Source organism: Babylonia areolata, chromosome 31 (genome assembly GCF_041734735.1).
Source record: "Babylonia areolata isolate BAREFJ2019XMU chromosome 31, ASM4173473v1, whole genome shotgun sequence".
NCBI classification, from domain to species: Eukaryota; Metazoa; Mollusca; class Gastropoda; order Neogastropoda; family Buccinidae; genus Babylonia; species Babylonia areolata.
The window spans coordinates 24,689,515-24,716,934 of NC_134906.1; the positions used below are offsets into that span (position 1 = coordinate 24,689,515).

Genomic DNA, 27,420 nt, shown 5'->3' on the forward strand with positions numbered 1-27,420 from the left:
TGTATTCTCATGTATTTGCTTGTATTGACATGTTGTTTGTTAAACTGATGCGTGCATTGTTACAAAGCATGGTGGCATTTTGCATGCAGATGTGTGCACTTTCTGTAAGACCTGCTTCGCCACGTTAAACTACTGTTAACATCTGGCGTTTAATATTTTATGCAGAAAAGGAATGAATGGTTACTCTTGTTGTGTGTGTGTGTGTGTGTGTGTGTGTGCTTGCTTCACGGATGTGTTTTTTTGTGTGCAAACTGTATGGTTGATGGTCTAAGAAGGGTTAGTTCCGTATGTAGCGAATGCTTATAATGGCCCATTTTACCAGGCAAGCTTTGTCCTTCGATTGAAACTTGACGTTTGTTTGGTGGTAAGTGCTATGCAGGTAATGAGGAAACAGATGATAGTGATGATGTTGGTAATGTCAAATGATGTTACGAATCGTCTCTCTTTTTTTTTTTTTTTTTTTTTTTTTTTCTTCTTTTTTTTTGTCAGTGTGATATATTATCACTTGATCGTCATCAGTTGTTTTTTTTCTTTAATTCAAGGCAGATTATTAAAGTAAGGTACAAATGTCATTAATGTAAACTTACCATACATCAGCGTCTGGCAGATACTCTCAGTGGATGCAACAAGCATACTGGCATCTTACAGAGTGTAACAGACGGAATTTTCAAACAGATCAGAAACAAACATTTCTCTCTTTTCTGGGATCATGAGGCTTAAAAACTCCCACGTTCACTCACATATTTGAGTGGATTTTCTTTTGCTTTTGTTTTTTTTACATGCATGTCTGTTCTTAGCCATAGTCCACTGGGGTTGTTTTATTTTTTCGAAGGGGGTAGGGGGGGGTTGCTGGGGATGTCATGTGTTTTCATAAGCCACTGAAAGCTGACGTGGATTGTTGTGTTTTTAATGTGCACATTTGATCTTCTTCATGAAGGAGATTGACGGGCACAGTAGCTGAGTGGTTAAAGCGTTGGACTTTCAATCTGAGGGTCCCGGGTTCGAATCTCGGCAATGGCGCCTGGTGGGTAAAGGGTGGAGATTTTTTTTTCCGATCTCCCAGGTCAACATATGTGCAGACCTGCTTGTGCCTGTGAACGCATCATCGTGTGTAAAACGCAAGCAGAAGATCAAATACGCTCGTTAAAGATTCCATATTCCACGTCAGCGTTCGGTGGGTTATGGAAACAAGAATATACCCAGCATGCACACCCCTGAAAGCGGAGTATGGTTGCCTTCATGGGGTAAATAAACGGTCGTACACGTAAAAGGCCACTAGTGTACATGCGAGTGAACACGGGAGTTGCAGCCCACGAGCGAAGAAGATGAGGGAGATTAACCTGTTCAACCCTGGGGAGCTGACAGCCCCAGCAGGCCTCCCTATCATACTGATACAGAAAAATGCAGGAAATAGGCGCAGTAGCCAGATGGTTAAATCGTTGGACTTTCAATCTGAGGGTCCTGGGTTCGAATCTCGGTGGCGCCTGGTGGGTAAAGGGTGGAGACTTTTCAGATCTCCCAGGTCAACATATAATGTGCAGACCTGCCAGTGCCTGAACCCTCTTCGTGTGTATACACACGCAGAAGATCAAATACGCACGTTAAAGCTCCTGTAATCCATGTCAGCGTTTGGTGGATTATGAAAATAAAAACACACCGAGCATGCACACCCCCGAAAATGGAGTATGGCTGCTTACATGGCGGGGTATATAAACAAAACTGTCATACACGTAAAATGTTACATGTTTAACTGAGTGTGTATGTGTGTGTGCCTGAAATCTGAATGACACAGGAAACGAATGATGAGCGCCCAATGGCAGCCGTCAGTCGGCTCTACTCTGATAGGCAGCCTGTTGTGTAAATGACCCCGTGTTTGTAAAGCGCTTAGAGCTTGGTCTCCGACCAAGGATAGGCGCTATATAAGTATCCATATCAATCCCCCTCCAAATAGACACGTGTGGAAACCGCTAAAAATACTGAGGAAGATAGTTCCCATTGCTTGCAGTTTTGCATATGTAGGAACATGGAAACGGTTTTTATTGAGAGAGAAAAAGTTGGGCGCAAGAGCATTGCGGCGAACAAAGTTCGGCGCTAGAGTTAAGTATACATTAGCAGGTCTGCACATATTCTTCAAATTGTGAGACTGGGGAAAACCCATGTCCATGTTCCAGGCGCCAGTAACTGGGATCAAACCTTGGACCAACGCTCCAAACAGTTTGCTGTTGCAGTTAAAACAGTCATGAATGTCATCTTTGAAAGTCCAGTCCTCCAACTAATTATTAACCAGCCACTAGCCAACCGTGACACAGTGGTTATTTTCGTGGACTGATGACAGGGAAGACCCAGGTTCGAGCCATATCAGAATTCCCCCCCACCCCCACCCCCCACGGCTGGCTTCTACCAACAGTCGTGTGCTATGGGCATAAATGGGAAGGCTGGGACCACACGGTTGAGGTTCATCCTCTTCGCGTACGTGTCTTTTAGACGTGCTGCTAAGATTTCCTGACCGATTCTGCGGGTGTCTGCATTTCTTGTCCTGGGTGACGCTAGGATGTATGATGAGAGCATAGTGGTGTCTAGCTGTCGACATCCAAAGCAGCATCTTCATGACATAAGTCATTATTTCTCATCATCAAAATATAGAAAACAATGGCCCAAACTTTTTTTACAGCAGATGTACTGTAGCGATTATGGATCAGTCTGAACGCTCTGACATCTCTTTGAAACTGGGGCACAAACAAAACGCCTGTTGTGCTGGTCAAAACAATAATGATTATCATCTAATGATCACATGTGCATGCTAAGACTTGATCTAGCAAGTGTGTGTTTTTTTGTTGTTTTTTGTTTGTTTTTTCGTGGGGGTGGGGGACCTTGTTTGTTCTTTGCTGTTGGTTGGTTTTCTTATATTTTCAAATATTTGGATGGTTTTTAATTAATGGAATGGTTCTGAAATAAATGCTTCAGAAAATGGAGAGGAAAGAAGGGGGCTTTTGTTGTCTGTTCACTGTTGTTTTACAAACTTTCCTTTAATGTTGGTGTGTTGTTGACATTCTTTTGCACAGACCGTTGCATCCTGTCTCTCTGTCTCAGACTCTCTCTCTCTCTCTCTCTCTCTCTCTCTGTCTCTGACTCTCTCTCTCTCTCTCTCTCTCTCTCTCTCTGTCTCTGACTCTCTCTCTCTCTCTCTCTGTCTCTGACTCTCTCTCTCTCTCTCTCTCTCTGTCTCTGACTCTCTCTCTCTCTCTCTCTCTCTCTCTGTCTCTGACTCTCTCTCTCTCTCTCTCTCTCTCTCTCTCTCTGTCTCTGACTCTCTCTCTCTCTCTCTCTCTCTCTCTCTCTCTCTGTCTCTGACTCTCTCTCTCTCTCTCTCGTAAGCCCTGGATGAACAGACATTTTAACTTGTTCTATGATTGTGCTACCTATCCGCTTTATGCTTGACCTTTTTTTTTAAATTATTATTTTCTTCATACATTTGTAGAGGAAACATTTTTTTTATGAATAAAGAAAAAAAAGATACTATCTCACAAAAAAGGATAAAATAAAGCAGTTAGGGAGGGGGGGAAATAACCATACAACAGATCACATACAGAAGGGTTCGCATTGAATTGTTCCATTTGTATTATTTAAAATATATATATATATATATATTTTTTTTTTAATAAGAAAAAAGGCACAGCATCCATTGTGGTCCTGATATGACCTCTATACCTTTTCCCTCGTCGTTTTCCATGCAAAGTACTTATGTATATCACCCATTCAGCATTAAACATGGGCAGGTTACAGTGGCAATGTATTGTGATATACGTATATGTTACAAGTTTTCCAAGGCGTGCGTGGGTGGGTGGGGGGAGAGGTTGTACTGAACTGCGGTCAATGACACTCTCCCTGAGGAAAGCAGCCGGAATTTCACACATATAAATCTGAGGTGTTGTTTTTTCCAGAAATGCAATGCAGTGCAATACAAGGAAATGCAATGCAATACATTTGCACCATTGTATCTCTCTCCCTGGAGAGAGCGGCTCGGATTTCACGCAGATATATCTGTTGTGACAAATAAGTAATGCAAAACGATGCAACGCATTACAATTCAATACAATACAAGAGCACCATTGCATTGGTGTTCTACTGAATTATTTGCATTGTTTGTTTGGATGATGATATATGATATGGGTACTTATATACTGCCTATCCTCCTAGAGAGGAGCGGCCTGCCCAGCATCGAAAGCCTGGTGATCCAGTGCCAGCTACGCTGGACACGACACGTTGTCCGCATGACAGCCAGCAGGATCCCGAAGATGCTTTTATAATTATGGCCAACTGAAGTAGGGCCACCGTGAACTTGGAAGACCCTGCAAGCGCTTCAAGGACACCTTGAAGGCAAACCTCAAAGCCTGTGACATAGACATCGCTTCCTGGGAAACATGCCCTTGACCACTCTCGCTGGAGGATGTTGTGCTCTAGTGGCATAAAGACGTTTGAAAACAAGAGAACGCTGGCCGTTAAGGAGAAGCGTGAGCGAAGGAAGCAGGGCTCAACTTCTGGAGACGTTGAATCAGAACACGCATTGTCTCAAAAACAGCGCAGGGTCTCATCTGCTGGTGTGTGGCCGCCCGTCGACCTAAATTAACATCGACAGTTCTCTTGACTCAGAAACAGTGCAGGGTCTCCTCTGGTGTGTGGCCTGTCGACCTAACATCGATGGTTCGCTTGACTCGGGGTCTCCTCTGTGGTATGTTGCCTAACATGGATAGTTTCCTGTCCAGCACATAAAAAACCCACTTAAATATAAAGTTGTTGGGTTTGTTTTTTTTTAAAAGACCCCTCAAAATTTCAATACTTTCTTTAACATGAACATACGTTGTTAAATGAAAGGGCTAGACAGACAATAAGAGAAAAAAAAGATGGACAAAAAGCCAGAAACAACGCGATAGAAAAGAGGAAATAATCAATAATTTCCAAAAGGATGGTGTGTACTGTTTATTCTGCTAGACCCACTGCATCACCACATGAGGAACTCTGGAAGAGCAATGTGGCAGTGTGTGCCACCGAAACGATGAAAATAATTGGGTAGAAAAAAAAGAAGTAAATAAACGAAAAATGAATGAATGCATCGATGAATAAGTCACACTGTTATCCTTATAAGATAACAAACGTTTTAAGTTAGCAAAGGAATACAGTTTCAATTTTTACTGGCCATTATTTACCAAAGTTCGTTTTCATGTGTAACGTCTATCCACGATTGTAATTCCAAACGAAAATCCACCCCATTCCCCAGCCAACCATGCAATGTCTCGTGCAACATATACCTACTTTCCATTTTCCTCTCTCCTCTACTTGCTAGAGAGAGGGAGAGAGAGAGAGGCATATATATATATATATATATATATAAGAGAGAGAGAGACAGAGAGAGGCATATATATATATATATACATATATATATATATGGATATATATATATAGAGAGAGAGAGAGGGAGAGAGGCATGTATATATATCTATATATATATATAGAGAGAGAGAGAGAGAGACATATATATATATATATATAGAGAGAGAGAGAGAGAGGCATATATACATATATATCTATATATAGAGAGACAGAGAAGCATAGAGAGACAGACACACAGAGACTGAGTGTGAGTATATATGTCACACAATCGTGTGTGTGTGTGTGTGTGTGTGTCACACAGTGTGTGTGTGTACGTGTGTCACACAGTGTGTGTGTGTACGTTTGTGTATCAATGCGCCCACTTACTAAACCGTTCATCGTGTTATCTCTGTTTAATAAGAACACTAGCTGCCCCCGCGATGCATCGTTCCCGCGACCACAAACGCCGTAATCTCCCGTGTATGCCAACTCATCCGGTGATAACAATACGCTGCTAGCTAAAATGACACAGTGAACAGCTAGCTTCCTGACAGTTGACAGTGTGAGGCAGTGTCATTGAATGCAATGGCTGTCGTTTATGGTTGGGCCTTCGCTGCTTTCTGAGACAATTACCATAGGCACGTACGGGACACGATAGGTAAAAACATTGACATAGGTATTGGTATTTCTCTCTCTCTGTGTGTGTGTGTGTGTGTGTGTGTGTGTCTGTCTGTCTGTCTGTCTCTCTTTCTCCTCCTTTTTTTCCCCTTTTTTTTCCTTAATGAATTGATCTTTTCAATGATAGTCTGTCGTGCCGTACATGCTTTCATTTATGCCTTTTATTTTCATATGTACTTGTGTGTGTGTGTGTGTGTGTGTGTGTGTGTGTGTGTGTGTGTGTGTTTCTTCCCTTTTCTTCTTAGCCCTTGACGGGGCTGGATGTAAAAAGGCAGCTGTGCTTACTCCACTACCCTCGTGAAATAAAAAATTCGTTTCGTTTCGTTTCGTTTCGTTTCGTCTCTCTCTCTCTCTCTCTCTCTCTCAACGATGTGAGAGAGTCAACGGAGCACCGCACACAGACTTGTTCACCAGATTCCACCAAATACAAAAAAAAAAAATGCTTTTGTGTTCATTGTGCAATGTTATCGTGTGTTATTGTTGTTGTTGTTGTTGGTAGTGGTGGTGTTTTTGTTGTTGTTGTTGTTGTTGTTGTTTTTTGACTCACTTGTGTAAACAAAGTGAGTCTATGTTTTAACCCTGTGTTCGGTTGTCTCTCTGTGTGTGTGTGTGTTTGTGTGTGTGTGTCCGTGTGTCTGTGTGTCCGCGGTAAACTTTAACATTGACATTTTCTCTGCAAATACTTTGTCAGTTAACACCAAATTTGGCATAAAAATAAGAAAAATTCAGTTCTTTCCAGTCATCTTGTTCAAAACAATATTGCACCTCTGGGATGGGCACAAAAAAAAATATTAAAAAAGAAGCCTAATTATATGCAAACTGCATTTACTGTTATATTTATATTTTTTGTATTCTCTAAACTTGGCACTTTGACCTCTTCTTATTGTGACACAACAACAAGAGCAGTCATTATTATCATTTTTTGTTCAAACAGGAACTTCTTTTGCTAAGCATGGAAGTTTTATTTATTTTGCAAACGTTTTGATACAGATAGTAAAAAAGGGAAATTACTCTGTAATTAATGCTAGGGGACGTAATTTATCACAAGTGAGTCTTGAGGGCCATGCCTCTCTTGTTTGTTTTGTTTTTGTTTGTTTGTTTGTTGTTGTTGTTGTTTCCGGTCTTTCTCCCTCAGCAGTTCCTTGGAGGAATGTTTTAGTGAAGGCCACTGGAGCTTTTTACGAGACCATACCACCACCATAGCTTTCTTTTCTTAACCCCTTCAGTGCTGGAGAGAAAAAAAAACCCAGTAGAAAGTGGTGTTTCGAGTCATATTGAGAAAATGGTCTGGAGATATACCACTCTAGATAAACTGTGTGAATTTTCAGCCTTCCAGAGTTATTTCCCTTCATCAGTGACGTTACTATGCACGTTGGTGATACGCGCTGTGGCGCTCAAAGAGTTAACTGACATCAGCAGATCTTCACATTATGATTAGGTCCACTTTACTGCTTTGCTGACGGGCGCAATAGCCGAGTGGTTAAAGCGTTGGACTCTCAATCTCAGGGTCCCGGGTTTGAATCTCGGTGACGGCGCCTGGTGGGTAAAGGGTGGAGATTTTTCCAATCTCCCAGGTCAACATATGTGCAGACCTGCTAGTGCCTGAACCCCCTTCGTGTGTATACGCAAGCAGAAAATCAGATACGCACGTTAAAGATCCTGTAATCCATGTCAGCGTTCGGTGGGTTATAGAAGCAAGAACATACCCTGCATGCACCCCCCCCCCCCGAAAGCGGAGTATGGCTGCCTACATGGCGGGTTAAAAACGGTCATACACTTAAAAGCCCACTCGCGTACGTACTACGAGTGAACGTGGGAGTTGCAGCCCACGAACGCAGAAGAAGAAGAAGAAAGAAGAACTGCTTTGATGGTTTGGCGCACTTGGTCACTGGTGATATGATCAGTGTGTCTGATGTTTGGTATCACCTCATTTCCATGTCTGGAATTCTTTCATCCAAATCTGCCGTCGCATGCTCACAGGAAGATGGAATATACCAGTGCACGCAGGAGTGTTTCATGAAGATGTTACTGTCCTTCAATATAGCTGATGTTGTCTTTGCTACCCAAGCGAGGATTTCTGGTTTGGATCCTTAACTGCTAAGGATGAACGGTTGATGAATGATGAAGGTGACCGGTTGCACAGTTCCAAGCTTCTGTTTCTGGACAGTTTTACCAGCAGTGATGGTACAGCGATTGATCTACAGTTACTTGTAAGTTGATGACAAAATAACAAAATACCGCGCACAAGGAAGATTTTTTTTTTCAGCAGTCTACTTGTAACACGCTTTGGACAAGGTTTTTTTTGTTTTTGTTTTTTTGATAGAGGGCATTTTGAAACATCTTCTTACCAAAACTATCAATTGCAGTGATGTAGATGGCAGAGTACGTGGGTAATGTCTTATTTTAGAAGTCCTAAATTACTGCACGTGTTGGTTACATTTTCATGGTTTGTGGGACCAAAAACAGAAAATTCATTCCACTGTGTCAAGGGTTCGGCTTCTCTCCTCGCTGCTTTGACCCTCCCCAGCTGAACCGAAATCGAAGTCGGGTACACCATTTATACCCGGGTGGAGTAACTGAACCGTAGTCGAAGTCGGGTACACATTCATACCCGGGTGGAGTAACTGAACCGAAATCGAAGTCGGGTACACCATTCATACCTGGGTAGAGTAACTGAACCGAAGTCAAAGTCGGGTACACAATTGATACCCGGGTGGGGAAACTGAACCGAAGACGAAGTCGGCTACACAATTCATACCTGGGTGGATTAACTGAACCGAAATCGAAGTCGGGTACACAATTCATACCCGGGTGGGGTAACTGAACCGAAGTCGAAGACGGGTACACAATTCATACCCGGGTGGGGTAACTGAACCGAAGTCGAAGACGGGTACACAATTCATACCCAGGTGGAGTAACTGAACTGAAGTCGGAGTCGGGCACACAATTCATACCGGGTGGAGTAACTGAACCAAAGTCGAAGTCGGGTACACCATTCATACCTGGGTGGAGTAACTGAACCGAAGTCGAAGTCGGGTACACAATTCATACCCGGGTGGAGTAACTGAACCGAAATCGAAGCCGGGTACACCATTCATACCCGGGTGGAGTAACTGAACCGAAATCGAAGTCGGGTACACAATTCATACCCGGGTGGAGTAACTGAACCGAAGTCGAAGTCGGGTACACAATTCATACCCGGGTGGAGTGAGGGAAACCGGAAGAAAACCCCCTTTCCCAAAGACACAGCACCATGCAGGAAACGCAGCCTCGAACACTGATCACTGGTGATCACCTGACCAGAACTCCAACAACGCCTCACCGATTCAGTTACGTCTTCATTTACTAAAACATTGACACACACAAACGCAGATACACAAACACGCAGATGTGCGCGTGCGTTCAAACACACACAGGATCATTCCTGTGCGTCCACATGATGCGTTGTTACTTTGCTAAGCAAACAATCTGCTGGGAACTTGTGTGAATGTTAGTGTGATTATTCTGAGGGAGAAAGAGAAGAAAAAAAAGAAAAAAAGAAAAAAAAAGTTATGAAAGAAGGCAGAACACAATGACGTGCAGGATAAACCTAAGAGAGAGAGAGATCCCGTTTGAAAATTGCATCTCTCAAAACTGTCCTCTGATGCGCTGCTGTACCCTGCCATAGTTTCGGTTTCAGTTTCAGTTCCTCAAGGAGGCCGCGTAACTGCGTTCGGACAAACCCATATGCCCTACACTACATCTGCCAGGCAGATGGCTGACCTGACCTGCAGCATGACCCACTCAGGCCTTGACTTCATGCTGATGTATGTGTGTACCTGTCAAGCAGAATGCTACCAGAGGCCAACGCTTTCGTTGTCATTAGTTCCTGTTTCAGTGCGCTTTATGTGTGTATTTGACTGTGCTTTCATATCTGTGAAACTGCATGTTTGGTGCATATCTGTTATGCATAATTATGTGGGTGTATGTGTGAATGTGTGTCTCCATGTTTTACATTTATATTTGCTTATTTATCATCATTGTTGTCTTTTCTATTTATTTATTTATTATTATTATTATTATTATTATTATTATTACTACTACTACTACTACTACTTTTTTTTATTCTTTAAAATTTTTTGAAATTATTTATTTATTTATTTACGTACGCTTATAGTTGACTTCATCAAGTTTTTGCGCCTTATATTATTAATATTAGTAGTTTTTTGTTTTGTTTTGTTTTTTCTCAAGGCCTGACTAAGCGCGTTAGGTTACGCTGCTGGTCAGGCATCTGCTTGGCAGATGTGGTGTAGCGTATATGGATTTGTCCCAACGCAGTGACGCCTCCTTGAGCTACTGAAAATGAAACTAAAACTCAGTGCGCCAAGAGCGTGCTGCACGTGGGACCTCGGTTTATCGGTTTATCGGAATGACTAGACGTTCAGCTCGATTTTCCAGTCAAAACTTGGGAGAAAGGGCGAGAGCAGGGATTCGAATCCACACCCTCACGGACTTTAGTTTGGCAGCTGAGCGTCTTAACCATTCTTCCACCTTCCTCCCCCAGTGTTTCAAAGGGCAAACAAAAAAACAACAACAACGAAAAACAAAAAAACAAAAAACAAAGAGAGAGAGAGAGAGAGAGAGAAAGCAACCAAAGTGTTTTTCTTATCCATGTTCCAGGACCATGTGGGCGTGCCGTGAGTGTGGGGCCCAGAACCAGAATAACGTCTACAGATGTTGTGTCTGCGACAAGATAAAGCCTTACGACATGATCCCCGCGAGATCATGCTCCTCGCCTCAATCCCTACGTTCTTCAAGTACAAAGGACGCGGATGATCATTGGCTGACTGCATCAGCGTATGAAACAACTCGTTCTGATTCTCTATCCGCTGGAGTCGCTGCACGCCTAGCCACATCAGGGGGGTACCAACGAAACCTTTGGGGTGGTGGGGCAAGACCCAAAAGTCAGGATCCACCCAGGGTGTTGTTCGAGAAGCTTTCAGTTTCTGAAGATCAGCAGCCTTTGCTGGCGGAGGACACATCAGATAGGAGGACAGGTTGTTTTGAAAGGTCTGAGCGTCAGCGTGAGAGGTGAGGTGGTTTGAGGTGTGGGTGTGTTGGGTGAGAACGTGTGTTTAGATCTACAGTTGTGTGTGTGTGTGTGTGTGTGTGCGTGCGTGTGCGTGCGTGTGTGTGTGTGTTTGTGTGTTTATGCCAAAGATAAAGCGTTGAGAGACATTCGAATAGGCTTGGATATTTCAGTCAGTCAGGGATTTTTGTAATGTACACACTTGACGAGTCATGAAAAGGACATGTATCCGATCCATCGATTCAGAGTGATTGACATTTATATGTAAATGATATTAGCTGGAGATTCAGTTACCATTCATGGAAACCGAGAAGTCGTGATGAAGGCGAAGAAAGTTTGAAACTTGAACAGATCTGTAATCATTATGATTGTAAAACAATGCAATATCGATCCGGCGATGTCGATTGTTTAAATGGAATTGTTTCGTTTCGTGGCTCTAAAATGATGGTGAGCAAAAATACGATCTGGATCGACAAATGTGTGAGCACGAGAAAAAATCCCCACCCCCATCCCCACCCCGCCACAAGTTTTTTTTTTGTTGTTCAGCAGGAATCACATGTGAGCCATGAAGGCTTTACCACTTGTCATTTTTAGTTCAAATAATAATGCTCTTCTGCTTAGAACTGGAGTTACATTGAAGCATACATCAACCATAAGCAGCAAAATTATGCATAGTTATGGTACTGAAGTAAATAGTTCTTTATGTTTTTTTTTAAAAACGGACCTCACTCACTTAGAACATCAGATTAAAACATATTACTCAAGGCATGGAAATGCTATATCGTGTTTTACACTGAGTTTGGTCTTACACTAAGATACTTTTGAACATGTGGTCGTTTGTTGGTAAATGTAATAAAGCGACATCTTCTTTTCGTGAATTATTCATAATGAGCACGTGCATCATTCGATGTTGAGATAACATATGGAAAGGATGTGAAGGAGCTGCTAAATTCTATTCATTGCAATGTTTTTAAAAGCGAATATGTGAAATGCTTTTATTTGAGAACATATGTTTATTACTCTTGTTTAATCAAGTTATCCGCGTGTGTGTGGTGGGGGGTGGGGGGTGCGGTGCGGGTGTGTGCTGATTATCTGGTTGTGGTTTTCCGCAATTCATCTTTATTCTTATCTTATCTGTCTATTATAATCAATGTGCAGTATAGTAGGCTATGTTTATAATTATATTAAAATAATGTTTCTTAATTCTTTCTGTTTTTACATTAAGAATACTAGTTATTACCTGCAGTGTGTGGATGTATGTATGAAACGATGTATGTGATATTTTTTACATTTGTATCTTCGTAATATTTGTTGGGGCTGTTGTTGGCTTTTACAGTTATGGTCCCCATGTTGTTTACTTGTCTATGTTGTGATAATGCACCTGACCAAATTTCTCCAGTTGGAGATAATAAAGTTATTCTTATCTTATCTTATCTTATCTTATAGGCTTCATTACTTACTGTACGATGCCCACGAATGATGATCCAAATACAAAAATCTTTGGTCCAGAATTTGTGTTGCGCTAAACTCACACTACACATGTTCGTTTGGAAGTATTTCTGAGTCTTTGAAACCAACGATACCAACTTCTATCTATCATTATTTGGAGAGAAATAAGCTTGCAATTTCAGATTCTGAAAATGAGAAGCCATTTTATTGGATTGCGAATTTGGTTACGATTTATCAAAGCTGAAAATTCGCGATGGAGACCGGGAAAGATTGGAAGGTTGATAGATCTATATTATGATTGTAAAACAATGAAATGCCAATCGATGTAGCGTAAGTGAGGTAGTATTGCTCCGTTTCCAACACACGTGACTTTCGACAAACAGTTGTTTCTTTCTGATGGCCTGACTAAGCGCGTTGGGCTACGCTGCTGGTCAGGCATCTGCTTGGCAGATGTGGTGTAGTGGATATGGATTTGTCCGAACGCAGTGACGCCTCCTTGAGCTACTGAAACTGAAACTGATGGTGCAAAAACATCATTTGGGTCGTCATGTATGTACTGGTCATACCTTCCCCCATCTCTCACATACCCCCACCGGCCCCGGTCGTGTTCGGCTTTGTTGCAGGAATGGTGGTGGTGTGTCCATCGAGATCGATGATGACCATCGTTGTCATCCAGCTGGGGGATGGGGGGAGGGTGGTGGTGGGGTGGGGGGGAGGATGCTCATGAATCTATCTGTGAATGCGCAGATGGCTGAATAGTCCAATCTGCGCACGAAATGTTCGCTGACAGTTGGGGCAGACAAAGACAGGCATATCATTGTCAGGGAGCTTGTTTGCCCGTGACTTTCTGGCACCCAGAAGAAGAAGGCACATTTCTTCTCTTCTCGATTTTTTTCATGCCTTGTGTGTGTGTGTGTGTGTGTGTGTGTGTGTGTGTGTGTGTGTGTTCAAAATTGTTTCACCATATTTGCTTCAGGTGGCTGTGCTTGTTTTAGAAGCACCTGTCGAGTGCATTAATTTTCTGAAATCTTCAACTGCATACGTTCTCCTTCTTTTTCTTCTCCTCCTCCTCCTCCTCCTTTCTTCTCCTTCTTCTTCTTCGTCGTCGTAGTCGACGTCGTATTATTGACAGTTGTGACAGCTGTTGTTGCTTTTCTTGTTCTCGTTGTTGTTTCTTTGTTTGTTTCTTTGTTCGTTTGCTTTATAACATTCACTCGTTCGTTTAGTGTGTGTGTATTTTATTCCTTCTCTCATTACTTGCTTGATTGATTAATCATTGAATCATTGATTAATTCATCCATCCATAACCCACCCATCCAAAGCATTCATCCGTTTTAATAGACAAATCAATCAGTCAATCAGTGGATAAATAGATTGACTGATCTGTTCATTTATTCATTCAGAGACGAGATAAGTGACCATACACCGGGAAGATCAAAATACAGAACCGGAAGCAGTGACAGCTGTGAGTATCATTTCAAGATGTGTTGTTTGTTTGTTTTTCCCCTCTCTTCCATATTCTTATGTTTATTATTTTCAGTTATATACATAAGAGTGAGAGTGACCCTGGTAACGTTTAATTAACTCACTCAGTACGGCCAGTCCTCTCTTCTCCTCTACACAGACCCCTCGGATGTCCAGTGGGTGTCTGAATGACCCAACCTTTAGCTTCCGTCGTCATCTTCTTTTTCTTCTTCTTCTTCTGCGTTCGTGGGCTGCAACTCCCACGTTCACTCGCATGTACACGAGTGGGCTTTTACGTGCATGACCGTTTTTACCCCGCCATGTAGGCAGCCATACTCCGCTTTCGGGGGTGTACATGCTGGGTATGTTCTTGTTTCCATAACCCACCGAACACTGACATGGATTACAGGATCTTTAACGTGCGTATTTGATCTTTTGCATGCATTTACACACGAAGGGGGTTCAGGCACTAGCAGGTCTGCACATATGTTGACCTGGGAGATCGTAAAAATCTCCACCCTTTACCCACCAGGCGCCGTCACCGTGATTCGAACCCGGGACCCTCAGATTGACAGTCCAACGCTTTAACCACTCGGCTATTGCGCCCGTCGAGTATCATTCAAGATGTGTTGTTTGTTGGTTGGTTTTTCCCCTCTCTTCCATATTCTTTTGTTTATTATTTTCAATCATATACATAAGAGTGAGAGTGACCCTGGTAACGTTTAAACAACTTAGTCCCTGAGGAAGGAACGTGATCGTTTGGAAAATTTGGAATATTTGACAGATTGATCTCTCTCTCTCTCTCTCTCTCTATATATATATATAAATGAAATGCTTTTTTGTATTGTTTTGATGCGTATGATGACAATGATGTAGTAGTAGTGGTTGTGATTGTGGTGTTGGTGGAAATGAAGGTGTTGTATGACGTGGGCAAGGTGATGTAGTAGTACTAGCAGAGGGAAACGGCGATGGAGCAGTAGAAGAGATGATGGTGGTGTTGATGATTACGATGTTATATTAGTAGTGGTGGTGGTGGTAGTGGTGGTGGTGGTGTTCACTCTCTCCATACGAACGGCGAAAGAGACGACGTTAACAGCGTTTCACCCCAATTACCACCATCAAAATATTGCAAGCGGAAGGCTCTTATACTGAAGAGGTGAATGTTGACAAAGAATACCACAATTCTGACGACGGAGGCTAAAGGTTGGGTCATTCAGACACCCACTGGACATCCGAGGGGTTTGTGTAGAGGAGAAGAGAGGACTGGCCGTACTGAGTGAGTTAATGATTATGATGTTGTAGTAGTAGTAGTGGTGGTGGTGGTGTTGATGATTATGATGTTGTAGTAGTGGTGGTGGTGGTGTTGATGATTATGATGTTGTAGTAGTGGTGGTGGTGGTGTTGATGTGGGTGGTGGTGGTAGTGGTGGTGGTGGTGTTGATGATTATGATGTTGTAGTGGTAGTGGTGGTGGTAGTGGTGGTGGTGGTGTTGATGATTATGATGTTGTAGTAGTGGTGGTGGTGGTGTTGATGATTATGATGCTGTAGTAGTGGTGGTGGTGGTGGTGGTGTTGATGATTATGATGTTGTAGTGGTAGTGGTTGTGGTAGTGGTGGTGTTGATGATTATGATGTTGTAGAAGTAGTAGTAGTGGTGGTTGTGGTGGTGGTAGTGGTAGTTGTGGTGGTGGTGTTGATGATTATGATGTTGTAGTAGTAGTAGTGGTGGTTGTGGTGGTGGTAGTGGTGGTGATGGTGGTGGTGGCGGTGGTGTTGATTATGATGTTGTAGTAGTAGTGGTGGTGGTGGTGGTAGTGGTGGCGGTGCTAGTGGTGGTAGTGGTGGTGGTAGGAGAAGTAGGCAGGAAGGGGGGCGGGATGGTAAGGGTGGCGATGCCGATGTTGCGGCAGCCTTTCACCTTGATGAATCTGTGTACACACACACAGAGAAGAGTCCGTGTTAACCAAAGTGCTTCTGCAGAGCAGACAGGTACCATGATCAATTCCTCCCGATTAGCATTGTTCTGCAGTAGATTTGGTGTTAGTTTTTACAGAACAGGCACGTGCCATATCTCCTTTTACAATCTTCTATTCATGCTATTCATGTTGTTTATTCATTTATTTGCATTTGTATTTCTTTTTATCACATCAGATTTCTCTGTGTGAAATTCGGGCTGCTCTCCCCAGGGAGAGCGCGTCGCTACACTACAGAGCCACCCTTTTTTTTGGTATTTTTTTCCTGCGTGTAGTTTTGTTTTTCCGATCGAAGTGGATTTTTCTACAGAATTTTGCCAGGAACAACCCTTTTGTTGCCGTGGGTTCTTTTACGTGCGCTAAATGCATGCTGCACACGGGACCTCGGTTTATCGTCTCATCCGAATGACTAGCGTCCAGACCACCACTCAAGGTCTAGTGGAAGGGGAGAAAATATCGGCGGCTGAACCGTGATTCGAACCAGCGCACTCAGATTCTCTCGTTTCCAAGGCGGACGCGTTACTTCTAGGCCATCACTCCACTTTTAGTTGGACATTAACATTTAGTTGGACATTAACAAACAGTGAGGCCAGGAGATGAAATGAATAACAAAATAGTAAAGAGCGGTAACTCTCTCCATTCACAAGGTACACAATTCAAGTCAGTGCCAGCTGAATCGGTAGTGTAAGCAGCACTGACTTGAAGTTGTGTACCTTGTGAATGGAGAGAGTCACCACTCTTTACTACTTGTTATTCATTTAGTTGTTTATTTGTTTATTAATTCATTTATTTGTTTCTTCATTTATTAATCTATCTATTTCGTTCATGTTGTTTATTTATTTATTTGTTTATTTCTTCATTTATTTATCAATTTATTTATTCATTTATTTATCTTTTCATTTATCTATTAATTTATTTATCTATTTCTTTCTTCATCATTTATTTATTTGCTTGTTTATTTGTTATCAGTAAAGTTTGTATTCATCAGAATGGTTTAGGGTTTTTATTAATCAGGCACCCCCCCGAAAGCGGAGTATGGCTGCCTATATGGCGGGGTAAAAAAAAAAAACGGTCATACATGTAAAAGCTCACTCGTGTACATGCGGGTGAACGTGGGAGTTGCAGCCCACGAACGAAGAAGAAGAAGAAGCAAAAAGAGAAGTATCAACCAGGATGGTTTTACATGACAGATGGGTGCCACATCCTCAGTTACAGAGCTGGATTTTCCGGACGAAAAATGTCGCCTGGTATTGATTGGGAGAACCGGAAACGGAAAAAGCTCAGCCGGAAACACCATCCTGGGCATGAAACGGTTCCAGGAGGGAGGGGGGTTCATTTCTGAAACCAGCCACTGTCAGATGCACACAGCTGACCGATTTGGAATACCTGTACAGGTAGGATGGTACATTGGTTTTGTTTTTCTCCTCCCCCCATTGCCCCCCCCATACACCCTCTGAGGACAGTGTGTGTGTGTGTGTGTGTGTGTGCGATGTTTTTCGTAACTGCGTGTTTCGTATCTGACGGGCGCAATAGCCGAGTGGCTAAAGCGTTGGACTGTCAATCTGAGGGTCCCGGGTTCGAATCACGGTGACGGCGCCTGGTGGGTAAAGGGTGGAGATTTTTACGATCTCCCAGGTCAACATATGTGCAGACCTGCTAGTGCCTCAACCCCCTTCGTGTGTATATGCAAGCAGAAGATCAAATACGCACGTTAAAGATCCTGTAATCCATGTCAGCGTTCGGTGGGTTATAGAAACAAGAACATACCCAGCATGCGCACCCCCGAAAACGGAGTATGGCTGCCTACATGGCGGGGTAAAAACGGTCATACACGTAAAAGCCCACTCGTGTGCATACGAGTGAACGCAGAAGAAGAAGAAGAAGTATCTTCGTATCTGCCATTCACGTAACAGCCCACTCGTAAGCACGACTGAGTGAACGCAGAAGAAGAAGAAGAGGAAGAATAAGATCAAGTAGGTTTTATCAAGTTGTTAATGGTTCTGGGAAAGATACGTCCAAGCCAGTATTCTGCTCCACGATCGCTAGGGATCACTAACAAAACACAGAACTTGGATCGGATTGTTTCTTGTTTAAGTTGATTCTTTTTGACAATTAATATGGAGCCACGGTGATGGCCTAGAGGTAACGCGTCCGCCTAGGAAGCGAGAGAACCTGAGCGCGCTGGTTCGAATCACGGCTCAGTCGCCGATATTTTCTCCCCCCCCCCGACCCCCCTTCCACTAGACCGTGAGTGGTGGTCTGGACGCTAGTCATTCGGATGAGACGATAAACCGAGGTCCCGTGTGCAGCATGCACTTAGCGCACGTAAAAGAACCCATGTCAACAAAAGGGTTGTTCCTAGCAAAATTCTGCAGAAAAATCCACTTCGATAGGAAAAACAAATAAAACTACACGCAGGAAAAATTACAAAAAAAAGAAAGAAAAAAGAAAAAAAAAGGGTTGCGCTGTAGTGTAGCGACGCGCTATCCCTGGGGAGAGCAGCCCGAATTTCACACAGAGAAATCTGTTGTGATAAAAAGAAATACTTCTTCTTCTTCTGCGTTCACTCGTATGCACACGAGTGGGCTTTTACGTGTATGACCGTTTTTACCCCGCCATATAGGCAGCCATACTCCGCTTTCGGGGGTGTGCATGCTGGGAATGTTCTTGTTTCCATAACCCACCGAACGCTTACATGGATTACAGGATCTTTAACGTGCGTATTTGATCTTCTGCTTGCATATACACACGAAGGGGGTTCAGGCACTAGCAGGTCCGCACGTATCTTGACCTGGGAGATCGTAAAAATCTCCACCCTTTACCCAACAGGCGCCGTCACCGTGATTCGAACCCGGGACCCTCAGATTGACAGCCCAACGCTTTAACCACTCGGCTATTGCGCCCGTCAAAAGAAATACAAAATACAAAAAAAATACAAATACATTCCATTCCTTGGACATCACATCGAATGAAAAACACATAGTAAAATTTCACTTCACTGAACGGACAGAAAAGATGTGTGTAGTTCGTATACCGAATCCAGAACCCTAACACCTTCAACTAATGAGATGATGGGATAAGGGAGGTAAGTGTAAAATCACAGTTCATGTTTCTGCAGCTAGAGATGTAAAGTTTCGTCTTTTGGAATGGTGTGTGAGCTTCACGGATCTCAATAACGGCTCTGTAGCGCTTCCTTATGCTGCAGATGAGATTCTTTTTTTTCTTTTTGCTCTGGAGGGATCTTTAACCATTCGTCTTAAACAGCATCTGCCAACTCTGAGAAAGGCTGAAGCTGGTTGGTTCCCACGTGTAGGCTTACAGCTTGACCAGTCATGTTCCATATTTGGGCTTCAAGCCAGGAAGTCTTGTATAAATGAATGACGAATGATATGGATACTTATATAGCGCCTATCCTCGGTCGGAGACCAAGCTCTAAGCACTTTACATACACGGGGTCATTTACACAACAGGCTGCCTACCTGGGTAGAGTCGACTGACGGCTGCCATTGGGCGCTCATCATTCGTTTCCTGTGTCGTTCAATCCTATTTCAGGCACGCACACATACGCACTCAGACATTTAACATTTTACATGGATAACAGGATCTTTAACGTGCGTATTCGATCTTCTGCGTGCGTATACACACGAAGGGGGTTCAGGCACTGGCAGGTCTGCACATACGTTGACCTGGGAGATCGGAAAAATCCCTTTACCCACCAGGCGCCGCCGAGATTCGAACCCGGGACCCTCAGATTGAAAGTCCAACGCTTTAACCATTCGGCTATGAACAACAGGCTGCCTGCCTGGGTAGAGCCGACTGACAGCTGCCACTGGGTGTGTATGCTGAGTAATGTTCTTGTTTCCATAACCCACCGAATGCTGACATGGATTACAGGATCTTTAACGTGCATATTAGATCTTCTGCTTGCGATTACACACGAAGGGGGTTCAGGCACAAGCTGGTCTGCACATTTATATTGACGTGGGAGATCGGAAAGATCTCCACCCTATACCCACCAGGCACCGTTACCACACTTGATGCTTTCCTCACTAAGATGCTGACTGACAACCCAGGCTTGCTACAGATATTAGCCGGAAGTGCCGACCAACCTCACGGAGCCTCCTCACACTGTCCAGAGAACTGTGTCACCCTGAAGCTGTGTCACTGACACTCCAGAACGGATGTTGATGTGCCTGAACGACAAGAAATCTGTTTGCGAAGCAATGCCTGTTTCATCTCGAGGCTGTCTTCTCGAGAAATGTGTCATCCTGAAACTCAGTGTGTCACATTTCAGAACGGATGTTGATGTGCCTGAACGAGAAAAAAAAACAAAAAAACAGTTCTGTCTTTGCAAAGCAATGTCCGTTTCATCTCCAGACTTGTCTTCTGGAAATTTTCGATGCGTTCTGGCGCGAACTGCACATCTGAGAAATAACTCATTGTGACACGTTGAAAGCTGCCGCAACTTGGCGTGAAGGGCTACGGTTCACGGCCTGCAGATCTCTCTGGAAATCCCATTTTCAGTGTTAAAACAAAAAAACAAGAAGCAAAGAAACAAACAAAAAAACAAGAGAGGCAAGGCCTTCAAGACTCACTTGTGATAAATTAAGTCCCCTAGCATTAATTACAGAGTAATTCCCCTTTTTTACTATCTGCACCAAAACGTTTGCAAAATAAATAAAAATTCCATGCTTAGCAAAAGAAGTTCCTGTCTGAACAAAAAATGATAATAATGACTCCTCTTGTTGTTGTGTCAGAATAAGAGGTCAAAGTGCCAAGTTTAGAGAATACAAAAAATATAAATATAACAGTAAATGCAGTTTGCATATAATTAGCCTTCTTTTATTATTTTTTTGTGGCCATCCCAGAGGTGCAATATTGTTTTAAACAAGATGACTGGAAAGAACTGAATTTTTCTTATTTTTATGCCAAATTTGGTGTCAACTGACAAAGTATTTGCAGAGAAAATGTCAATGTTAAAGTTTACCGCGGACACACAGACACACACACACACACACACACAAAGACAACCGAACACAGGGTTAAAACATAGACTCACTTTGTTTGCTCAAGTGAGTCAACGAGAGAAAAAACAAAACAAACAAACAAACAAACAAAAAACCCACTCCACACACAACAACACCGTCTTCTTAGCACTTGTCGATGTGTGATGAGAGGACACATATCTCCAAATTAACCTTGATTTTCATGATGCCGGAAAAACAAACTTCGACACAAGCTCCATTAATTTAATACCACTTTGGACAGCAAGGTATGTTACGCACCAAGGTGAACACTTGTGACCAAGTTGACAGTGTGCAGGCAGGCAGCAAATTGTTACTGGTTCTAGCTATACACACCCGCCGACTGAAGCAAAATATCCGACTGTACACACATAAGAAATTAAGAAATTTGTCCCCCTTTCTTCACAGGTAGTGGACACACCTGGATTCTTTGACAACAGAACTCCAGATGACCAGCTTTTCGAGGAAATCCGGAGATGCATCGGGATGGTCTCCCCTGGACCACACGGGCTTCTCTTGGTCATTGGGGGACGCTTTACCGACGAGCAGGTAACAAATAAACAAGATGAAGTTGTCACTTTCGTAGAAATGTTAACAACAGCTAGCAGCAAAGTTACAGAAACAGAAGAAGTCAGGAACGTAGTTGTTCGACAAGGAGGGAGATACAGATTACAGAATACTTTATTATCTCAACAAGAGAAATTCATTTGTGGTGTAAAACACATAAACAATACACGGAAATCACAGTCTTTCAACATGTATACACAAGAGACAAAATGTTCAGATGGCAACCGATGAGTACAATAAATAATCACAGTAGATAACAACAACACAACAGAAACCTTTAAAAGGTAACTTATAGTAAATCATACATACATCATCACAGCCATACATGTGCAACACAGAATCAATTAAAGGATATGAATAAAATAGGCATGAAACAGCATACTAAAAGTAGACATAAGACATAGAAAGATTATAATAACAGTGCAAGTTTGATGATGGTCGGTGATTTATTTCTCTTCTTTCTATAAACAGATAAATTAAATAAAATAAAAAGAAGAAAGAAAAACTATTTCTCTTCTTTCTATAAACAGATAAATTAAATTAAATAAAAAGAAGAAAGAAAAACTAAAATAATGACAAAGCATGTGCACGCCCATAGAGACGGCCCTTGGGAAGCGGTGCTTTGAATCGCTCGTTTCTATGGCAACAAAACGAAGCGCCCCTTTCCATCTGGATGGCCACAGACTGAGCGGGTGGGTAATTCCAGTCTTCACGCCACCGGAGTGTTTTGTATTTGTATTTGTATTTCTTTTTATCACAGTAATAGTAAATCATACATACATCATCACAGCCATACATGTGCAACACAGAATCAATTAAAGGATATGAATAAAATAGGCATGAAACAGCATACTAAAAGCAGACATAAGACATAGAAAGATTATAATAACAGTGCAAGTTTGATGATGGTCGGTGATTTATTTCTCTTCTTTCTATAAACAGATAAATTAAATTAAATAAAAAGAAGAAAGACAGAATCAATTAAAGGATATGAATAAAATAGGCATGAAACAGCATACTAAAAGCAGACATAAGACATAGAAAGATTATAATAACCCAAGGCCTGACTAAGCGCGTTGGGTTACGCTGCTGGTCAGGCATCTGCTTGGCAGATGTGGTGTAGCGTATATGGTTTTGTCCGAACGCAGTGACGCCTCCTTGAGCTACTGAAACTGAAACTTTTATCACAACAAATTTCTCTGTGTGAAATTCGGGCTGCTCTCCCCAGGGAGAGTGCGTCGCTATATTACTGCGCCACCCTTTTTTTTTTTCTTTTGTATTTTTTCCTGCTTGAAGTTGTATTTGTTTTTCCTATTGAAGTGGATTTTTCTACAAAATTTTGCCAGGAACAACCCTTTTGTTGACGTGGGTTCTTTTACGTGCGCTAAGTGCATGCTGCACAAGGGACCTCGGTTTATCGTCTCATCCGAATGACTAGCGTCCAGACTACCAGTCAGGGTCTAGTGGAGGGGGAGAAAATATCGGCTGCTGAGCCGTGATTGGAACCAGCGCGCTCAGATTCTCTCGCTGCCTAGGCGGACGCGTTACCTCGAGGCCATCACTTCACCCTGTGTGTAACATCCCTTTGCTCTTTCCCTTTCAAACTCCAGACCATCGGCACAAAGGTACCGTTCTCAACTGCACAGACACCCAACAGCAACAGCGACAGCAGCAGAGGGAGCCAAATTGTGTTGAGTTGTGGCAGCAGTAGAAGTAGTAGCAGTAGCAACATAGTAGTAACAATAGCGACAGAAGTAGAAGCAGTTGTAGCAGTCATCGTCGTATTAACGGTAGCAGCAGCAGCAGTAGCAGTAGTAACAGTGGAAGTTGTAGTAGCGTTTGTCCTTGGTTGTGTGCAGCTAGAGGCAGTGCAACAAATGCGTGCCCTGTTCGGGGAAAAGGTCATAGATCACGTGCTGGTGATCTTCACCTTCGGTGACCGGCTGTCTCCGGGTCAAGGTGAAGGTCGTTGTCGGGACGTCATCAAAGAGAACCTTCAGTTAGCGCCCCAGGAACTGAGGGATCTGATTGAAGTAAGTGACTACGTAACTTAACAGCCGATTTTGAGAGCATAGGTATACATTATTAGATTAACTCTCTACATACGGACGGCGAAAGAGACGACGTTAACAGCGTTTCACCCCAGTTACCATCATCAAAATATTGCAAGCGGAAGGCTCTTATACTGAAGACGTGAATGTTGACAAAGAATACCACAATTCTGACGACGGAAGCTGAAGGTTGGGTCGGTCATTCAGACACCCACTGGACATCCAGGGGTCTGTGTAGAGGTTAAGAGAGGACTGGCCGTACTGAGTGAGTTAAACCATAGACTGCAAACGAGAATGCTCCTCGATCAGTAAAAGGCTGTCACTTCACTAAGGCTGAGCTAATTTGTCTATTCTTCTATTTTGTTATCATTTTATTCATACTTTTATTCATCAGTATTCATTCATTCATTCAATTATTCGTTGTTAATCTTATTCATTTATTTGTTTGTTTATTTGTAAAGGGGATGTCTGTTGTTCATTATCAGTTTTGCATCAGTGTGAATCTCACGGCGTGATCTGTGAAGACTTTAATAATAATAATAATAATATTTATTTTTGTATAGCACTATGATTCAAGCGTAAGCAAGCTCTAAGCGCTTTACAATCCAATACCTAAAGTGAAACAAGAAAGCATATAAAAAGTAGCAGAAACATCAAACAGAATCATTAATATTAAAATTTAAAAAAAACCACACACAATGCATAAAACTCACAAAGTAACATACTCTCAATTCTACAACTGTTACACTCCAACACACACACACACACATGATTAAACAGATTTACCTCCCTTGTTTGTTTCGATTGTTTGTTGTCGAACATGGCCACTTCAGACAAAACCTTACTGATGATTCTATCCCCTGTTGTCCAGCGAGATCTCAACAGCCGCTATGTGGTCTTCAACAACGTGGGAACTCTCGGCGTAAAGGAGCGTCAGGTCCGAGAACTCTTGCTGATGGTAGGGGAGATAACTCGAAACAGAGGAGGACCCTTCGCAGCGCCGCTTTTGGAAGACTGCAAGGACATTGTCTGCACTTTTGAGAATCGCATACTGGCGTTGCTGAATTCCAGGTGAGATGCTGTATTTAGGTTTGAGTCATTCCCTGTTTTAATATTCTAAATTTTGGAATCTGTTTTAGCAAACATTTTAGCACGTTTTTTTTTTTGTGGTGTGTGTGTGTGTGTGTGTGTGTGTGTAGTGCAGTCATTTGATAAATTATATGTCGCTTGCAATCCAGTCTCATCCTCAAGACAGACTTATAAACGACGTGAATGGTCCATATTATGAACACGAACCATTATTATTTTGTCGGCGACTCAAGCCGCCATTGTTTTGCTTTCAGTTCTAACACATCATTAGAACGGTATGTGCGTCTTTCTGATTGGCTGATTGGATGCGTCATTGCAGACGATTTAGTGGACTGGCGAGATGGCTGCAGATTCAAGTGGTGAAGCAACTGAACCAGTGTCAATATTACGCACATTAACCCGTAAAATATGGTCGAAAACCATAGAAATTGGGTCACAGTATCTAGGAATGGGCAATGCTGCATGAAAATTGCCACTGGAAATAGGTCCCGGAATTTAGGATATTGTAGTAGTCTATGGTATTGTTTTGTATTGTCTTATCTTGTTTTGCATATTACTCCTTTGTAAGAACAGATTTCTGAGTTTGAACTTTAAGCTGCTCTCTCCAGGGAGAGCGCGTCGCTCACTGTGAGAACCCTCCCCTCCCCTCCCCGCCTTCCCCCCATTTTTTCTGCCTGTAACTGTATTAGTTTTCTAAACAAAGTAAGGGTTGTTTTTTTTCTATGGAATTTTTTGAGGGACAAACCTTTTGTTGCCATGGGCCTCTTAAATTCACGTGCGTTAAAAGCGGCATGCTGCACGTGGAACTTCAGTTTACGCGTAACATATCCGAATGTGGATTAGCGTCCATACCACCACTCAAGGACTACTGAAGTGGAGAGGGAGAAAATACTGGCGACTGTTGGGATCGAACCAGTGTGCTCACATTCTCTTACTTCCTAGACGGACGCGTTACCACTGGACCAACGTTCCACTAGAATGGGATATTAACTCACTCAGTACGGCCAGTCCTCTCTTCTCCTCTACACAGACCCCTCGGATGTCCAGTGGGTGTCTGAATGACCCAACCTTTAGTTTCCGTCGTCAGAATTGTGGTATTCTTTGTCAACATTCACGTTTTCAGTATAAGAGCCTTCCGCTTGCAATATTTTGATGATGGTAATTGGGGTGAAACGCTGTTAACGTCGTCTCTTTCGCCGTTCGTATGGAGAGAGTTAACCTTAGGTTTGTTATGCACAAATGCATGTACCCATACACAACGTTTCGACTTGTTTTGTTTGGTATTACTTATTATGATTATGATGGTTATTATTATCATTATTATTGTTATTATTATCATCATCATCATCATCACAGTATCAGTGTCAGTAGCTCAAGGAGGCGTCACTGCGTTCGGTCAAATCCATATACTGATGCTACACCTCGTCTGCCAAGCAGATTCCTGACCAGCAGCGTAACCCAACGCGCTTAGTCAGGCCTTGAGATCATCACAACATAGCTCTTTTGTGAAAATCGGGCTGCTCCCACCAGTGAGAATGCATTGCTACAACCCAAGGAAACCCATTTGTGCGGACAAAGTGAGTCTATGTAGCAACCCTGTTTCGGTTGTTTCGCGTGCGCGCGCGCGCGTGTGGTGCATGCATGCGTGTGTGTTTGTGTGTGTGGGGAGAGTGTAGAGCTGGGGGTAAACATTAGCAAAGTCATTTTCTCTGGAAAGACTACTTTGTCGACACCAAATTTGGCTTGAAAATAGAAAAAAACAAGAAGACTAGTCGTTTTATCAGTATTTTTGGCTCTCGCATGTAAACAAAGGGAGTCTATGTAATTGTATTGTATTGTATTGTCTTTTTTTTTTGTCACAGCAGATCTCTCTGAGCAATATTCAGGATGCAAGTCTTCCGGTCTTCAAGTACATTTCTTTTACAGATAATCCTGATTCCGTTCTCCTATTGTCTGTGTATATGCATACGTGTGCGCGCGCGTGTGTGTGTGTGTGTTTCATCTTAAATTCATTTTCTTTGGAAATATATTGCCTTTGGACGCCAAATCATTAATATTTTCTCCACACATTACTTACTGCAGTATTGGGAAGAGCACAAGAAAGTTCGAAGAATCATTGCACATGTCCTTAGTCATTATAATGTTACGTATTTTCCACTACATGCTAGCATTTTAGAAAGCGATCAGAAAATGATTGATGTTATTTCATTCTCTCCTAAATTGCTAAAACAGCAATTTATTATGTTTTTTCTAACATCAACACTGCCATTTCCCACCTGACAAACATCCTCCCCCCCCCCCCACACACCCCCAAAAGAGAACAACCCCAAAACAACCCAAACACCCCCTTTTTTCCACTCATAATAAGCATCTTTGATCTCTCAAAACGTTCTTTTGCTTCCTCAATAACACCACTTTCCACCCTCAAAAAAGCATAAGTTTTTCTCCTAAAATAACCCCTTCCCTTTTCCTCTTACAAGCAAGCATCCCTTTTATCCCTAAACAGAAGCAGCTTTTTTTTATCTCCGAAGCATACCTTAAAAAAAAACCCCACCAAAATCCCCTTTTCTCTTAAAAAAAAAATATCATCTCCCCAGCCCCCCCACCTCCCACAAATGTGCATCCTGAAAAACATCCCTTTTCTATTTCTTTTTTTTTTTTTTTCAAAGGTCAGAAACGTTTCTTTCTTT

At 42.5% G+C, this 27,420-nt stretch overlaps 1 protein-coding gene across 2 annotated transcripts in view; it reads left to right on the forward strand.

Annotated features, from left to right (window-relative positions):
- The first annotated feature begins 5,895 nt into the window (after positions 1-5,895).
- The window catches only part of LOC143276244 (GTPase IMAP family member 4-like), a 24,894-nt gene continuing 3,369 nt past the window's right edge, over positions 5,896-27,420 (forward strand). The window contains exons 1-7 of one of the 2 annotated variants that reach the window (XM_076580719.1): positions 5,896-6,025; positions 10,705-11,115; positions 13,966-14,027; positions 17,209-17,393; positions 21,432-21,572; positions 23,450-23,623; positions 24,513-24,712. In XM_076580719.1, coding sequence (XP_076436834.1) covers positions 10,709-11,115; positions 13,966-14,027; positions 17,209-17,393; positions 21,432-21,572; positions 23,450-23,623; positions 24,513-24,712 — 1,169 coding nt within the window. In that variant the 5' untranslated portion in view covers positions 5,896-6,025; positions 10,705-10,708. Of the gene's footprint in view, positions 6,026-10,704; positions 11,116-13,965; positions 14,028-17,208; positions 17,394-21,431; positions 21,573-23,449; positions 23,624-24,512; positions 25,348-27,420 lie in introns of those variants that run through there. The other variant, XM_076580720.1, reaches the window with a different exon arrangement.